The sequence below is a fragment of the Mauremys mutica genome, chromosome 1 (genome assembly GCF_020497125.1).
Source record: "Mauremys mutica isolate MM-2020 ecotype Southern chromosome 1, ASM2049712v1, whole genome shotgun sequence".
NCBI lineage: Eukaryota > Metazoa > Chordata > Testudines > Geoemydidae > Mauremys > Mauremys mutica.
In genome coordinates this window covers 370,167,045-370,181,436 of record NC_059072.1, presented here as the reverse complement: position 1 = coordinate 370,181,436, position 14,392 = coordinate 370,167,045, and the positions used below count along the sequence as shown (strand labels likewise).

At 46.9% G+C, this 14,392-nt stretch overlaps 1 protein-coding gene across 1 annotated transcript; it reads right to left on the bottom strand.

The window, feature by feature from the left end:
• Nucleotides 1-482: 482 nt before the first annotated feature.
• On the bottom strand, nt 483-1,430 carry LOC123374076 (olfactory receptor 52K1-like). The gene has a single exon (XM_045023532.1). The coding sequence runs from the start codon at nt 1,428-1,430 to the stop codon at nt 483-485; it is 948 nt and encodes a 315-aa protein (XP_044879467.1).
• Between the last annotated feature and the right edge of the window lie 12,962 nt (nt 1,431-14,392).

The following is a 14,392-nucleotide window of genomic DNA, read 5'->3' as shown; positions in this document are numbered from 1 at the left end:
ACTGGAATGGGTTCCCTAGGGAGGTGGTGGAATCTCCTTCCTTAGAGGTTTTTAAGGTCAGGCTTGACAAAGCCCTGGCTGGGATGATTTAGTTGGGTTTGGTCCTGCTTTGAGCAGGGGGTTGGACTAGATACCTCCTGAGGTCCCTTCCAACCCTGAGATTCTATGATTTTATGACAGGGGCGGGAGTTTTGGGGGGGAGGAGAAGATGTAAACAGGGTCGGAGACTTGGCAGAAGATGTGGGGCAAGGGATGGGATTTTGGGACTCCAGTTACCAGCAATTAGAGAGGTGGCCGCCCACTGAATCGTACATGGCCCGATTCCCCAGTTTGTCATGCTGACCCAGCACAGTACGGTCTAGAAAGGATTTAATGTCTTTTTGACTGTCCGCTAAGTTTTTCAGGGAAGGGGGCCCAGCACCACGTCACCTGACAGCTCTGCACGGAGCTTGGTCTGAGAGCCAGAGCACCAGGAGAAAACTTTACATCCCTTTATGACTAAGTAGCCGTAGCAGCCTGTCCCGGATCTGTTTGGTCCTCACCCCATAGATGATGGGGTGTAGCATGGGGGGCACCAGCAGGTACGCATTGGCCATCAGAACGTGGAAATGTAGGGCCACATTGTGGCCAAACCGGTGCATGAGGGCGGAGAAGACAGATGGGATGTAAGTGGATAAAATAACACAGAGGTGGGAGCCGCAGGTCCCCAAAGTTTTGAGCCGGGCGTCCTTTGTGGGGAGGCTGAAGATGGCCCTGAGGATCTGGGTGTAGGACACGGCGATAAAAAACACATCCAGACCAGTGACCATGAATCCCACAGAGATGCTGTAGTTACTACTGATGCGGATGTCAGCACAGGCCAGCTTCACCACGGCCATGTGCTCACAGTACGAGTGGGGGATGATGTTGGTTCTACAATATGGCCACTGCCTCACCAGGAAGGGAAAGGGCAGTACAAGTATGCCACTGCGCAGCACCATGGCCAGGCCGATCTTCGCCACCACGGGGTTTGTGAGGGTGGTGGAATGTCTCAGGGGATGGCAGATGGCCACGTAGCGATCCACAGACATGGCCACAAGGATCCCAGAGTCCATCACTAAGAAGCAGGCAACGAAGTACATCTGGGTGAGGCAGGCACTGAAATTGATCTCCCTGGAATTGAACCAGAAGATGCTCAGCATTTTGGGCAGGGTGGATGTAGACAGGACCAGGTCGCTGATGGCCAGCATGCAGAGGAAATAGTACATGGGCTCATGGAGGCTCGGCTCCCTCTTCACAATGAACAGGATGGTGAAGTTCCCCAAGATGGCTATGGCGTACATGGCGGAGAAGGGGATGGAGATCCAGACATGGGCCATCTCCAGGCCAGGAATGCCCAGCAGGATGAAAGTTGGGGGGTTAGTGAAGTCGGTTGTGTTGGAATCTGACATGGAGTAGGGAAGAAGGTGTCCAACTCTGAGACAGAACGGTGTCTCCTACATGTACTGTATGTTCCTCTGACTTCCTGTATGTACCCAGGCTCTAGGGTGATGGTCGCAGTACAAATGCCTAGACAGAGAGACAATGTTAGCATGAGACACTGCATGCACAACTGGAGGCTGTTCTCATGGGTGAAGCAGATTGGTCTTTCTCCACACACTGAAAAATGACATTTTCGTTATTCAAAGAAAAATGTCGTCGTGTGGGAAACCTTAATAGGCACCAGCAGGAAACGTGAGTGTGGATACTGGTTATCCCTCATCATTCCTTAATGCAATGAAAGCCAGGCTAGAGAGTCCATGCTGTGGAGAGTTCTCCATTCACCCGATTGTAAAAAAAAAAAAAAGAAGCTTTTGCCAAGACATGTGCCAGGGAGAAACATCTCAACTAGAACACACCTCAGGGATGGAGAATAACCTGCTCTGGAGATGTGCTTAGTTTTGGTCATCCTGTCTCTAAAAAGGATACAGCATTATAAAGAGGATTTCTGAGACAGGCTATAAGAATGGGGAAGGCTGCTATATTCCGACAGACTGATAATTCTGGGACTGTTTAGTTTAGAGAAAAGACAAAGAAGAGGGCAGTTGACAGAGGAGAGGAATATAAAGAAAAGAACTGATTACATTCAACTGGACAAAGAGAGAACAGTTCCCAGCCAGTAATATCTATAGATACAGTGTTCCATAAGGGCTAATTCAGAAGAAAATTACCAAGAAAACTGACTAGGAGGAAAATATTAGGCAGAAAAATGGGACTGAAGCTTGGGAATCCTTTAAGAAGAGTTTATTCGATAGCTAAAAAGTCACGATTCCACAGTCAAGGAGGTGGAGAACTTTGGCTAAAAACCCAGTTCAGTGGCAAAGTGAAGGCAGCAATTATGTGGGGAAAAACAATATATACAAATGGGGATAAAGGGAAAATAGATAGCAAGCAATACAAATTGGAAGATGTTTAAATTGATTGGGGACATTAAAGACATCAGGGAAATATCCATGCTTGGCAGGGCTAAGGATAACAAAAAAGGAGCTTATTAAGTATATTAAGAACAAAAGAAATCCTAGAAAGGGTTTAGGCCAATCCCTAGAGGGAGAACGATGGAAGAATTCCACGCTTGTTGTATAAAACGTAGATGTGTTGCAGAAATTGTTATGCATTTGGAAAGAAGCAGTATGAGGTGCTCATATCACATGAGGTGATGAAATATTCCCTAGTCCAGCAGCTGCCAAGGAGAATGTTAAACAGCATCTACAGTAGAACCTTAGAGTTACGAACACCATAGTAACGAACTGACCGATCCACCACACATCCCCTTCGGAAATGGAAGTAGACAATCTGTCAGCAGCAGAGCTAAAACAAACCAAAGCCAAATACAGGACAGTTCTGTGTTAAATGTAAAGAATTTTAAAAAAGGGAAATATTAAAAACAATTATTTCACAAGGTTAGGAAACAATGGAAAACTGATATGGGATTAGTTTAAAAAAAGGTCGAGGAATCTAATTAATGCCAGTAAACACATGATTTATGGAAAACAGGTCTTGTCAAATAAAACTGATTTAATCCTTTAATGAATGTGCACGTTTGGTAGATCAAGGGTACTGTGCAGATGCAATAAACTTCAATTTCTCTGAGACATTGGATTCAGTACGGAAAAACAATCAGATAAAAAATGAACAGTCTATAGTATCAGTAGAGCACATGTAAAGTGGATTAAAAACTGGCTAACGGACAGATCTCAGAAAGCCATTGTCAAGGGGCCAGTGTCAGGTAATGGGGATGTTTCTAGTGGGGTTCTGCAGGGATCAGTTTCACACCCGATGCTATTCAATATTTCCATCAATAATGGGGAAGGAAAGAAAATCACTGCAGAAAAAATGTGCAGATAACCCAAAGATTGGCAGCGTGATTACAATGAGGAGGCCATGGCAGGCACACCGATTGATCTGGTGCATAGGCCCATACAAACAAAATGTTTTAACACAGCCTCATGAAAAGTTATTCTCACAGAAGAGGGAATGCAGGCCGGATCAACAGACGAGGGCCCTGTAGTATGGAATGCAGGGACCCTGAAAAGGCTTTAGTGGTCATTGTGGTCAACCAACTTATTGTGAGCTCCCAGTGCGATGCTGTGGCCAAAAGGGCTGATGTGATCCTTGGATGCATAAACAGGGGACTGGTGAGCTGGAGCAGGGGAAGGATTTTACCTCTGCATGTGGCATTGGTGAAAAGAACTGCGTCCACTTATGGGGGTCCACATTTCAAAAAGGCTGTTTAGAAATTGGAGAGGGTGCAGAAAAGAGCCACAAAAATGCTTGGAGGCTGGAGAAAATGCCGGACAGTGAGAGACTAAAAGGGACCCAGATATTTAATTTATCAAAAAAATGATCAAGGAGAGACTTTCTTGGGGTGAAAATCATTAGTACATAAGAACATAAGAACGGCCATCCCAGGTCAGACCAAAGGTCCATCTAGCCCAGTATCTGTCTACTGACAGTGGCCAATGCCAGGTGCCCCAGAGGGAGTGAACCTAACAGACAGTGATCAAGTGATCTCTCTCCTGCCATCCATCTCCATCCTCTGACAAATAGAGGCTAGGGACACCATTCCTTACCCATCCTGGCTAATAGCCATTTATGGACTTAACCACCATGAATTTATCCAGTTCTCTTTTAAACGCTGTTATAGTCCTAGCCTTCACAACCTCCTCAGGTAAGGAGTTCCACAAGTTGACTGTGCGCTGCGTGAAGAAGAACTTCCTTTTATTTGTTTTAAACCTGCTGCCTATTAATTTCATTTGGTGATCCCTAGTTCTTGTATTATGGGAATAAATAAATAACTTTTCCTTATCCACTTCCTCCACAAGCTGAGAAAGGCCGAGCAAGACCCAATGGCTGGAAGCTGAAGCCAGAGGAAGTCCAGCTGGACATAAGGGCCAGATGTTTAGCACTGAGGGTGATTAACCTTTGGAACAAACTGCGAAGGGAAGTGGTGCTGATCCTCCAGCTCCCCATGGCTGCACACCCAGACTGGATGCTTTTCTGGAAGATCTGCTTGAGGGCTTGTCTACACTTAAGATGCTACAGCAGCACTGCCATAGCGCTTCAGTGTAGACACTATTTACACCCATAACAGGGGTTCTCCCATCCACGTAGGAAGCCACCTCCCCAAGAGGTGGTAACTAGGTCGATGGAAGAATTCCACTCTTCTCCTAGTGAGGACCAGAGGATGGAAGATGATAAAATACCAGGGCTGCCTGGAGGATTGAGGAGGCCTGTGGTCTTCGGCGGTGGGGGTCCTTCCGCTCCTGGGCTTTGGAGTACTTTGGCGGCGAGTCCTGGAGTGAGTGAAGGACCCCTGCCACCGGATTGCTTCCAAAGACCCAGAGCGAAAGGAGCTCCGGGTCTTCGGCAGCGGGCCCTTCACTTGCTTCGGGCGTATTCGGAAGCACTGAAGGACCTGCCGCCGAAGACCTGCCAAAAACTCTGGTGGGGCATTGCCCCACTTGACCCCCCCCTTCTGGGCGGCCGTGTAAAATACAGGCAGGGTCTGATCAGAAAAAATCATTAAAACGAAGCCCATTCAATTACATCATGTAATGGCAGACAGCTCACAGGAGACAAATTTTTAAAGTGCTTATATACCAATGCTAGAAGTCTTAATACGAAGATGGGTGAACTAGAGTGCCTCTTACCAAATGAGGATATTGATATAAGAGGCATCACAGAAACTCGGTGGAATGAGGATAATCAATGGGACACAGTAATACCAGGGTACAAAATCTATCGGAAGGACAGAGAAGGTTGTGCTGGTGGAGGACTGGCGCTAGAGGTGAAAGAAAGCGTAGAATCAAATGAAGTAATAATCATAAATTAATCAGACTGTACCATAGAATCTCTATGGATAGCAATTACATGCTCTAATAAGAATGTAAAAGTAGGGATATCTTACTGACCACCTGACCAGGATGGTGATAGTGACTGTGAAAATTAGAGCGGCTATTAAAATAAAATAATATTAAAATAAAAAACTCAGTTATAATGGGAGATTTCAATTATCCCCATATTGACTGGGTACATGTCACCTCAGGATGGGATGCAGAGATAAAGTTTCTTGACACCTTAAAAGACTGGTTCTTGGAGCAGCTAGTCCTGGAACCCACCAGAGGAGAGGCAATTTTTGATTTAGTCCTAAGTGAAACACACGCTGTGATACAAGAGGTGAATATAGCTGGACTGCTTGGTAATAGTGACCATAATATAATTAAATTTAAAAACACCACAGCGGCTGAACATTGTCCCATTTCATTTCAGAAAGGGGAACTACACAAAAATGAGGAGGTTAGTTAAACAGAAATTAAAGGGTACAGCGCCAAGAGTGAAATCCCTGCAAGCTGCTTGGAAACTTTTTAAAGACACCATAATAGAGTTTCAACTTGAATGTACACCCCAAATTAAAAAACAGAGTAAGAGAACCAAAAAAGAGCCACTGTGGCTAAACTACAAAGTAAGAGATGCAGAGAGAGGCAAAAAGGCATCCTTTAAACAGTGGAAGTTAAATCCTAGTGAGGAAAATAGAAAGGAGCATAAACTCTGGCAAGTGAAGTGTAAAAATATAATTATGCAGGCCAAAAAACAATTTGAAGAACAGCTAGCCAAAGACTCCAAAGTAATACCAAAACCAAATTTAAGTACCTCAGAAGCAGGAAGCCTGCTAAACAACCAGTGGGGCCACTGGACAATCGAGGTGCTAAAGAAGCACTCAAGGATGATAAGGCCATTGTGGAGAAACTAAATTAAATCTTTGCATTGGTCTTCGTGGCTGAGGATGTGAGGGAGATTCCCAAACCTGAGCCAGTCTTTTTACATGACAAATCTGAGGAACTGTCCCAGATTGAGGTGCCATTTGAGGAGGTTTGGGAACAAATTGATAAATTAAACAGCAATAAGTCACCAGGCCCAGACGGGATTCACCCAAGAGTTCTGAAGGAACTCAAATGTGAAATTGCAAAACTACTAACTGTGGTATGTAACCTATCATTTAAATCAACTTCTGTACCAGATGACTGGAGGGTTAGCTAATGTGACGCCAATTTTAAAAAGGGCTCCAGAGGTGATCCCCGCAATTACAGGTCAGTAAGCCTGACTTCAGTACCGGGCAAACTGGTTGAAACTATAATGAAGAACAGTATTGTCAGACACATAGATGAACATAATTTGTTGTGGAAGAGTGAACATGGTTTTAGTAAAGGGAAATCATACCTCACCAATCTACTAGAATTCTCTGAGGGGGTCAACAAGCATATGGACCAAGGGGTTCGAGTGTACATAGATTTTCAGAAAGCCTTTGACAAGGTCTCTCACCAAAGGCTCTTATGCAAAGTAAGCTGCTATGGGATGAGGGGAAATGTGCTCTCATGGATTGGTAACTGGTTGAAAGATAGGAACCAAAGGGTATGACTAAATTATCAGTTTTCAGAATGGAGAGATGTAAATAGTGGTGTCCCCCAGGGGTCTGTTCTGGGCCAGTGCTATTCAACATGTTCTTAAATTATCTGGGAAAAGGAGTAACTAGTGAGGTGGCAAAATTTGCAGATGATATTAAATTACTAAAGATAGTTGAGTTTCAAGCAGACTGCCAAGAGCTACAAAAGGATCTCACAAAACTGGGTGACTGGGCAACAAAATGGCAGATAAAGTTTAATTTTGATAAATGAAAAGTAATGCACATTGGAAAGCATAATCCCAACTCTACATATAAAATGATGGGGTCTAAATTAGCTGTTGCCACTCAAGAGATCTTGGAGTCGTTGTGGATAGTTCTCTGAAGACATCCACTCAATGTGCAGCGGCAGTCAAAAAAGCGAACAGAATGCTGGGAATAATTAAGAAAGAGATACCTAACAGGACAGAAAATATCATGGTGCCTCTGTATAAATCCATGGTACACCCACTTCTTGAATACAGCCTGCGTACAGATGTGGTCGCCCCATCTCATAAAAGATATCTTGGAATTGGAAAAGGTTCAAAAAAGAGCAAGAAAAACGTTTAGGGGTGTCATAAACAGATAGTTAAGGGTTAATGCCTCTTTTATCTGTAAAGGGTTAAGAAGTTCACCTAGCCTAGCTGACACCAGACCGGAGGACCACTGGGGGAACATGATGTTTCAAGAGAAAGGAGGGAAGTTTCCTTTGTTTAGAGTCAGTTTCAGTTTTGGCCGGAGTGAAAAAGATCAAGGAATCAGCCTCTTATCAGAGTAGTGAGTACTAGAAAAAGAATAAATAGGTTTATGTTTATTTTCTTGTGTAACTTGTCTTGTGCAATTAGAGGAATCATCAAATTGGGATTTCTTTTGCGTATCTAAGGTTTTGCTCAGGGGAACATCCTCTGTATTTTAAATCTGTTGTCTGTGAGAGTAGCTTGTATGCTAATCTCTCAGAGGTTTTTCTTTCACCTTTCTTTCTTTAAGTAAAAGTCTTATTTTTAAGAACCTGATTGATATTTTCCTTAGCTAAGATCCAAGGGGGTTGGATCTGGACTCACCAGGAATTGGTGGGGGAAAGGAAAAGGAGGGGGGGATGACTAATTCCTCGTTGTTTTAAGAACCAAGAGTTTGGATCGGTGTTCACCAGGGAATTGGTGGAGGAGTCTCTCAAGGCTACCCAGGGAAGGGTTATAATACGTGGGAGGGAAAGATTTTTGGGGGGGAGACAGAGTTTCCCAAATGACTCAGATATTTGGGTGCTGGCAGCAAAACCAGATCTAAGGTGGTAATTCAGCTTAGAGGTTCTCATGCAGGTCCCCACATCTTTACCCTAAAGTTCAGAGTGGGGGTGAAACCTATTACAAGGGGTATACTAAACTGCTCAAGATAGTTAAGACCAAAGCAGACTGTGAAGAACTTCAAAAAGATCTCACAAAACTAAGTGATTGGGCAACAAAATGGCAAATGAAATTTAATGTGGATAAATGTAAAGTAATGCACATTGGGAAAAATAACCCCAACTATACATACAGTATGATGGGGGCCAATTTAGCTACAACGAGTCAGGAAAAAGATCTTGGAGTCATCGTGGATAGTTCTCTGAAGACGTCCATGCAGTGTGCAGAGGCGGTCAAAAAAGCAAACAGGATGTTAGGAATCATTAAAAAGGGGATAGAGAATAATAAATCCATGGTATGCCCACATCTAGAATACTGTGTACAGATGTAGTCTCCTCACCTCAAAAAAGATATTCTAGCACTAGAAAAGGTTCAGAAGAGGGCAACTAAAATGATTAGGGGTTTGGAGAGGGTCCCATATGAGGAAAGATTAAAGAGGCTAGGACTCTTCAGCTTGGAAAAGAGGAGACTAAGGGGGGATATGATAGAGGTATATAAAATCATGAGTGATGTTGAGAAAGTGGATAAGGAAAAGTTATGTACTTATTCCCATAATGCAAGAACTAGGGGTCACCAAATGAAATTAATAGGCAGCAGGTTTAAAACAAATAAAAGGAAGTTCTTCTTCACGCAGCGCACAGTCAACTTGTGGAACTCCTTACCTGAGGAGGTTGTGAAGGCTAGGACTATAACAGCGTTTAAAAGGGAACTGGATAAATTCATGGTGGCTAAGTCCATAAATGGCTATTAGCCAGGATGGGTAAGGAATGGTGTCCCTAGCCTCTGTTCGTCAAATGGATGGCAGGAGAGAGATCACTTGATCGTTGCCTGTTAGGTTCACTCTCTCTGGGGCACCTGGCATTGGCCACTGTCGGTGAACAGATACTGGGCTAGATGGACCTTTGGTCTGACCTGGTATGGCCATTTTTATGTATGGACGGCTTCCATATGAGGAGAGATTAATAAGACTGGGGCTTTTCAATTTGGAAAAGAGATGGCTAAAGGGAAATATGATGGAGGTCTATAAAATCATGACTGGTGTAGAGAAAATAGATAAGGAAGTGTTGTTTACTACTCATAACATAAGAACTAGGGATCACAAAATGAAATTAATAGGCAGCAGGTTTAAAACAAATAAAAGGAAGTATTTCCTCACACAACACAGGAGCACATTGTGGCCAAACCAGTGTGTGAGGAAGGAGAAAAGAGATGGGACATAAGAGGCTAAAATGGCACAGAGGTGGGAGCTGCAGGTCCCAAAAGTCTTGAGCCGGGCGTCCTTTGTGGGAAAGCTGAAGATGGCCCTGAGGATCTGGATATAGGACACAGCGATAAAAAACACATCCAAAGCAATCACCAAGAATGTCACAAAGTGGCCGTAGTAACTACTGAGGTGGATGTCGGCACAGGCCAGCTTCACCACGAATATGTGCTCACAGTAATTGTGGGGGATGATGTTGGTTCTGCAATATGGTCACTGCCTCGCCAGGACGGGATAAGGCAGCATGATGTCACGCAGCGCCACGGCCAGGCCGATCTTGGCCACCAGGGAGCTTGTCAGGGAAATCAAATGCCTCAGGGGATCACAGATGGCCACATAGCGATCCAAAGCCATGGCCACAAAGATCCCAGACTCTATCACTGAGAAGCTGAGAATAAAGTACATCTGGGTGAGGCAGGCACTGAAATCGATCTCCCTGGAATTGAACCAGAAGATGCTCAGCGTTTTGGGCAGGATGGACGTAGACAGGACCAGGTCAGTGACTGCCAGCATGCAGAGGAAAGAGTATATGGGCCCATGGAGGCTCGGCTCCCTCTTCACAATGAACAGGATAGTGAAGTTCCCCAAGATGGCTATGATGTACATCAGGGGTCCCCAACCCCCGGTCCGCGGCCCGGTACCGGTCCGCGGCCTCTTAGAAACCGGGCCGCGAACCGACCCAGTGGAGCTTCCGCAGGCATGCCTGCGGGAGTTCCAGCTGAGCCGCGGGACGAGCGCTCCCTCCGCACTCGTGCCTGCGGGAGGTCCGCTGCTCCCGGGGCTCAGCTGGAGCTTCCGCAGGCACGCCTGCGGAGGGTCCGGCAAACGAAACCGGTCCCTGGACCCAAAAAGGTTGGGGACCCCTGAGACATGGCGCAGAAGGGGATGGAGATTCAGACATGGGACGCCTCCAGGCCAGGAAGGCCCAGCAGGATGAAGGTGGAGGGGTTGGTGAAGTCGTTTGTGTTGGAATCTGACATGGTGTAGGAGAGAAGGTGTTCAACACCGAGGCGTTCCCAGGGCCCAGGGTGATGGTTGCAGTAGAAAAGCCTGGATGGAGAGACAATGTTAATATGAGCCACTACATGCACTACTGGATACTTTTCTCATGGGTGAAGAAGACTGGTTGCTGTTCACCCACATTTTCATTTTCAGATAAATGAATTATGAACAACTGACCCTACTAATGCCAATACCATATTTGATGGTCCTCCTCGCATGAATAATTTCTATATGTTGTGGTCTAAGAAACCTTAATATGTACCAGTAGGAAACCCAAGTGTGGTTAATGGTTATCCCTCATTATGTCTTAATGCAATGAAAGCCAGGCTAGAAAGTCCATGCTATTCCCCAGGCACCCGGTGGCCCAAAATCTGTAAGTGTTAAAAAAAAAGAGCTTTGTCAATCCATGTGCCGGGGGAAACATTCCAAGTAGAACCACCTGAGGGAAAAGACCCGGGAGTCATCGACAGCTGTTCCACGGAAACACCTGCTCATTCACAGTAGTGGCCAAAACAAAGAAAATGTTCAGATGCCTAAGGAATGGGATGGAGAACAACGTGCTCCGGAAACGAACTCACTTTTGATCACCCAGTCTCTATAAAGGATATAGCAGATGGAAAGGAGATTTCTGAGACAGGCACTAAGAAAGGGGGAGGCTGCCATATGCCGACATAGTGAAAAGTCTGGGACTGTTTAGTTTAGAGAAGCTGCATAGAAGGGGGCATATGATAGAGGAGAACAAAATAACAGAATGGAACTGATTACATTCCAATGGACAAACAGAGAACAGTTCCCAGCCAGTAATATCTATGGACATTTAGTGCTTCAAAAGGGCTAATTCCTGAAAGATGACAAATGATCCAGAAAACTGATTGAGAGGAAAAAATTATTAAGAAAAATGGGAAGAAAACTTGGGAGTTCTTTAAGAAGAGTTTATTAGCTAGCTAACAAACCACAATTCTACAGTAAAGAAAGTAGAGAACTCATATCAGATGAGGTGGTGGAATACTTTCTAGTCCATTAGCAATCAAGGAGGATGTTAAGCAGCATCTACAGTAGAACCTGAGAGTTATAAACACCAGAAACATCAACTTTTAAAAATTAAAGGGAAAGTTTAACAAAAAATTGACAAGTTTAGGAAAAAATGGAAAATCTGGCATGGGATTAGTTAACAAAAAGTCTAAGAATATAATTAATGCGAGTCACCAACAGGGTTTATGGAAACAGGTCTTGCCAAATAAGTTTTCATCCTTTGATGGCTGTACACGTTTGGTTGACCAAGGGAAAGTAGTTAAGCACACTGAGGTCAATGGTTTTACAAAAGGTAGATTGTGCCAAACCAACCTGATCTCCTTCTTTGAGAAGGTAACAGATTTTTTAGACAAAGGAAATGCCATGGCAGGGGCGGCTCTAGGCACCAGCAAAGCAAGCAGCTGCTTGGGGCAGCCCATTTGCAGGGGCGGCAGGGATCCAGCCTGAGAGTTGAGAACCAACAGGGGGCTCTGGGAGCTGTAGTTCCTTGGTTAGCTCCCTGGCTATAGAGCCTGCCCTGGAGCAGGGAAAGAACTACATTTCCCAGCATTCCCTTGGCCACTACCAACTGGAAAGGAAGGAGGGGGACCTCATGCGGCAGCATGTGCTCTGAGTGGAGAGCTGCACTGTGGATGGTGGGGACCATATTTTAACATTAAAAAAACAGGTCTCTCCAGGGGGAGGGAGGGTAGCTCCACCCTGCCACCATCCACTCCCTCCAACTGCCCCCCACAGAAACCCCAACCCATCCAACCCCCTCCCGCTCCTGTCCCCTGATCACCCCCTCCCGGGACCCCTGCCCCCAACTGCCCCCCAGGACCCCACTCCCCATCTAAGCCCTGCTGGTCTTTGAACCCTGATTGCCCCCTCCCGGGACCCTGCCCCTACCTGCCTCTTGGGAACCCACCCCCTATCTAAGCACTGCTGCGCCTTGTCCCCTGATCACCCCGTCCCAGGACCCCTGCCCCTAGCTGCCCCCCAGGACCCCACCCCCTATCTAAGCCTCCCAACTGCCCCCTCCTGAGACCCCCCTCAAACTTCCCCCCCAGGACCCCACCACCTACCTGTCCCCTGACAAACCCCTGGGACTCCCATGCCTAACCAACCGCTGCCTGTCCCCTGACTGCCTCCCTGAACCCCTGACCCATCTAACCCCCCCTTCTCCCTGCCCCTGACTGCCCCCCTGAACCTCCGCCCCATCCAACCACCCTGCTCCCTGTCCCTTGACTGCCCCCCCCCGGAACTCCCTACCCTTCTCCAACCCCCAGCCCCCTTACCGTGCCACTCAGACCAGCGTGTCTGGCTCCGCGCAGCTCCAGACACGCTGCTGCATACATGCTGCCGTGCTCCCCCACGGAGCCCACAGACCCGCCCCCCCACCAGGGGCGGCTCTAGCCATTTCGCCGCCCCAAGCATGGCGGCATGCCGCGGGGGGCACTCTGCGGAGGGTCTGCTGGTCCTGCAGCTCCGGTGGACCTCCCGCAGGCGTGCCTGCAGATGTTCCACCGAAACCGTGGCACCAACAGACCCTCCACAGGCACGCCTGCGGGAGGTCCACCGGAGCCGCCTGCCGCCCTCCTGGCAACCGGGAGAGCGCCCCCCGCGGCATGCTGCACCAAGCACGCGCTTGGTGTGCTGGGGCCTGGAGCCGCCCCTGCCCCCCCACACACCCAGCACCTGCCTTCCAGATTTGAACACCTCAAAATTCAGGAGTGCTCAAGCTCAGTTTGGGCAGCTGTTACTTCATTTCTCCCAAATCAAATATACTGATCCACTGTAACTTGCTGTAGAAAAAGTAGGATGAAATTGAGCAAGAAATGCTTCCCAGTGGTTATTAGGACTGGAATTGCTGTTTTCAACAGCCATTGCCTTTTGTTTGTTTGTTTGTTTGTTTGAAAGGAAGACAGTGATATTGCATTGGCAAATTCCCCATAGAAAGAAAGAGTGGAACAAAAGAATAATAAAGGCACCTCAACTTTTCCTCATTTATGGAGGACAGTCTTATAATATGCATCCAGATATCCTCCAATCACACAAGCTGAAAATTGTTCCACTTTACTGCAGCTCTGTAACCATATGGGAACCAATCCTGTCAGTGTTCTGTGCACATCTAAAATTCCTGCTGAATGACCCACCCTGGGAGCGGGTTACCAGTGACCCAGGGCTGCGGCGGAAGGAGGGTGCAGGTGGGGGTGGGGGGAGAGCCCAGGGCTGGGGCAGCAGGAGGTGTGTGTGTGGGGCACTGGTGGGGGAGAAGGGGGAGCCCAGGGCTGAGGCGGCAGGGGGGTGGGGGGAGGGCACTGGTGGGGGGGAAAGGGGGAAGCCCAGCATTGGGGCGGCAGGAGATATGCATGGGGGGGGAAGAGCCCAGGGCTGGGGCAGCAGGGGGGTGCGGAGGGGGGGCAGGGCTGGGACAGGGGGCAACCAAAATTTTTTTTGCTTGGGGCAGCAAAAAACCTAGAGCCGGCCCTGCGCAGTGGATCTAATTTACCTCGATTTCAGTAAGGCATTTGATACGGTTCCACATGGGGAATTATTAGTTAAATTGGAAAAGATGGGGATCAATATGAAAATTGAAAGGTGGATAAGGAACTGGTTAAAGGGGAGACTACAACGGGTCGTACTGAAAGGTGAACTGTCAGGCTGGAGGGAGGTTACTAGTGGAGTTCCTTAGGGATCGGTTTTGGGACCAATCTTATTTAATCTTTTTATTACTGACCTTGGCACAAAAAGTGGGAATGT

Coding starts and splice junctions, on each gene's coding strand:
- LOC123374076 (XM_045023532.1), bottom strand. CDS start 1,430: ATGTCAGATTCCAACACAACCGACTTCACTAACCCCCCAACTTTCATC.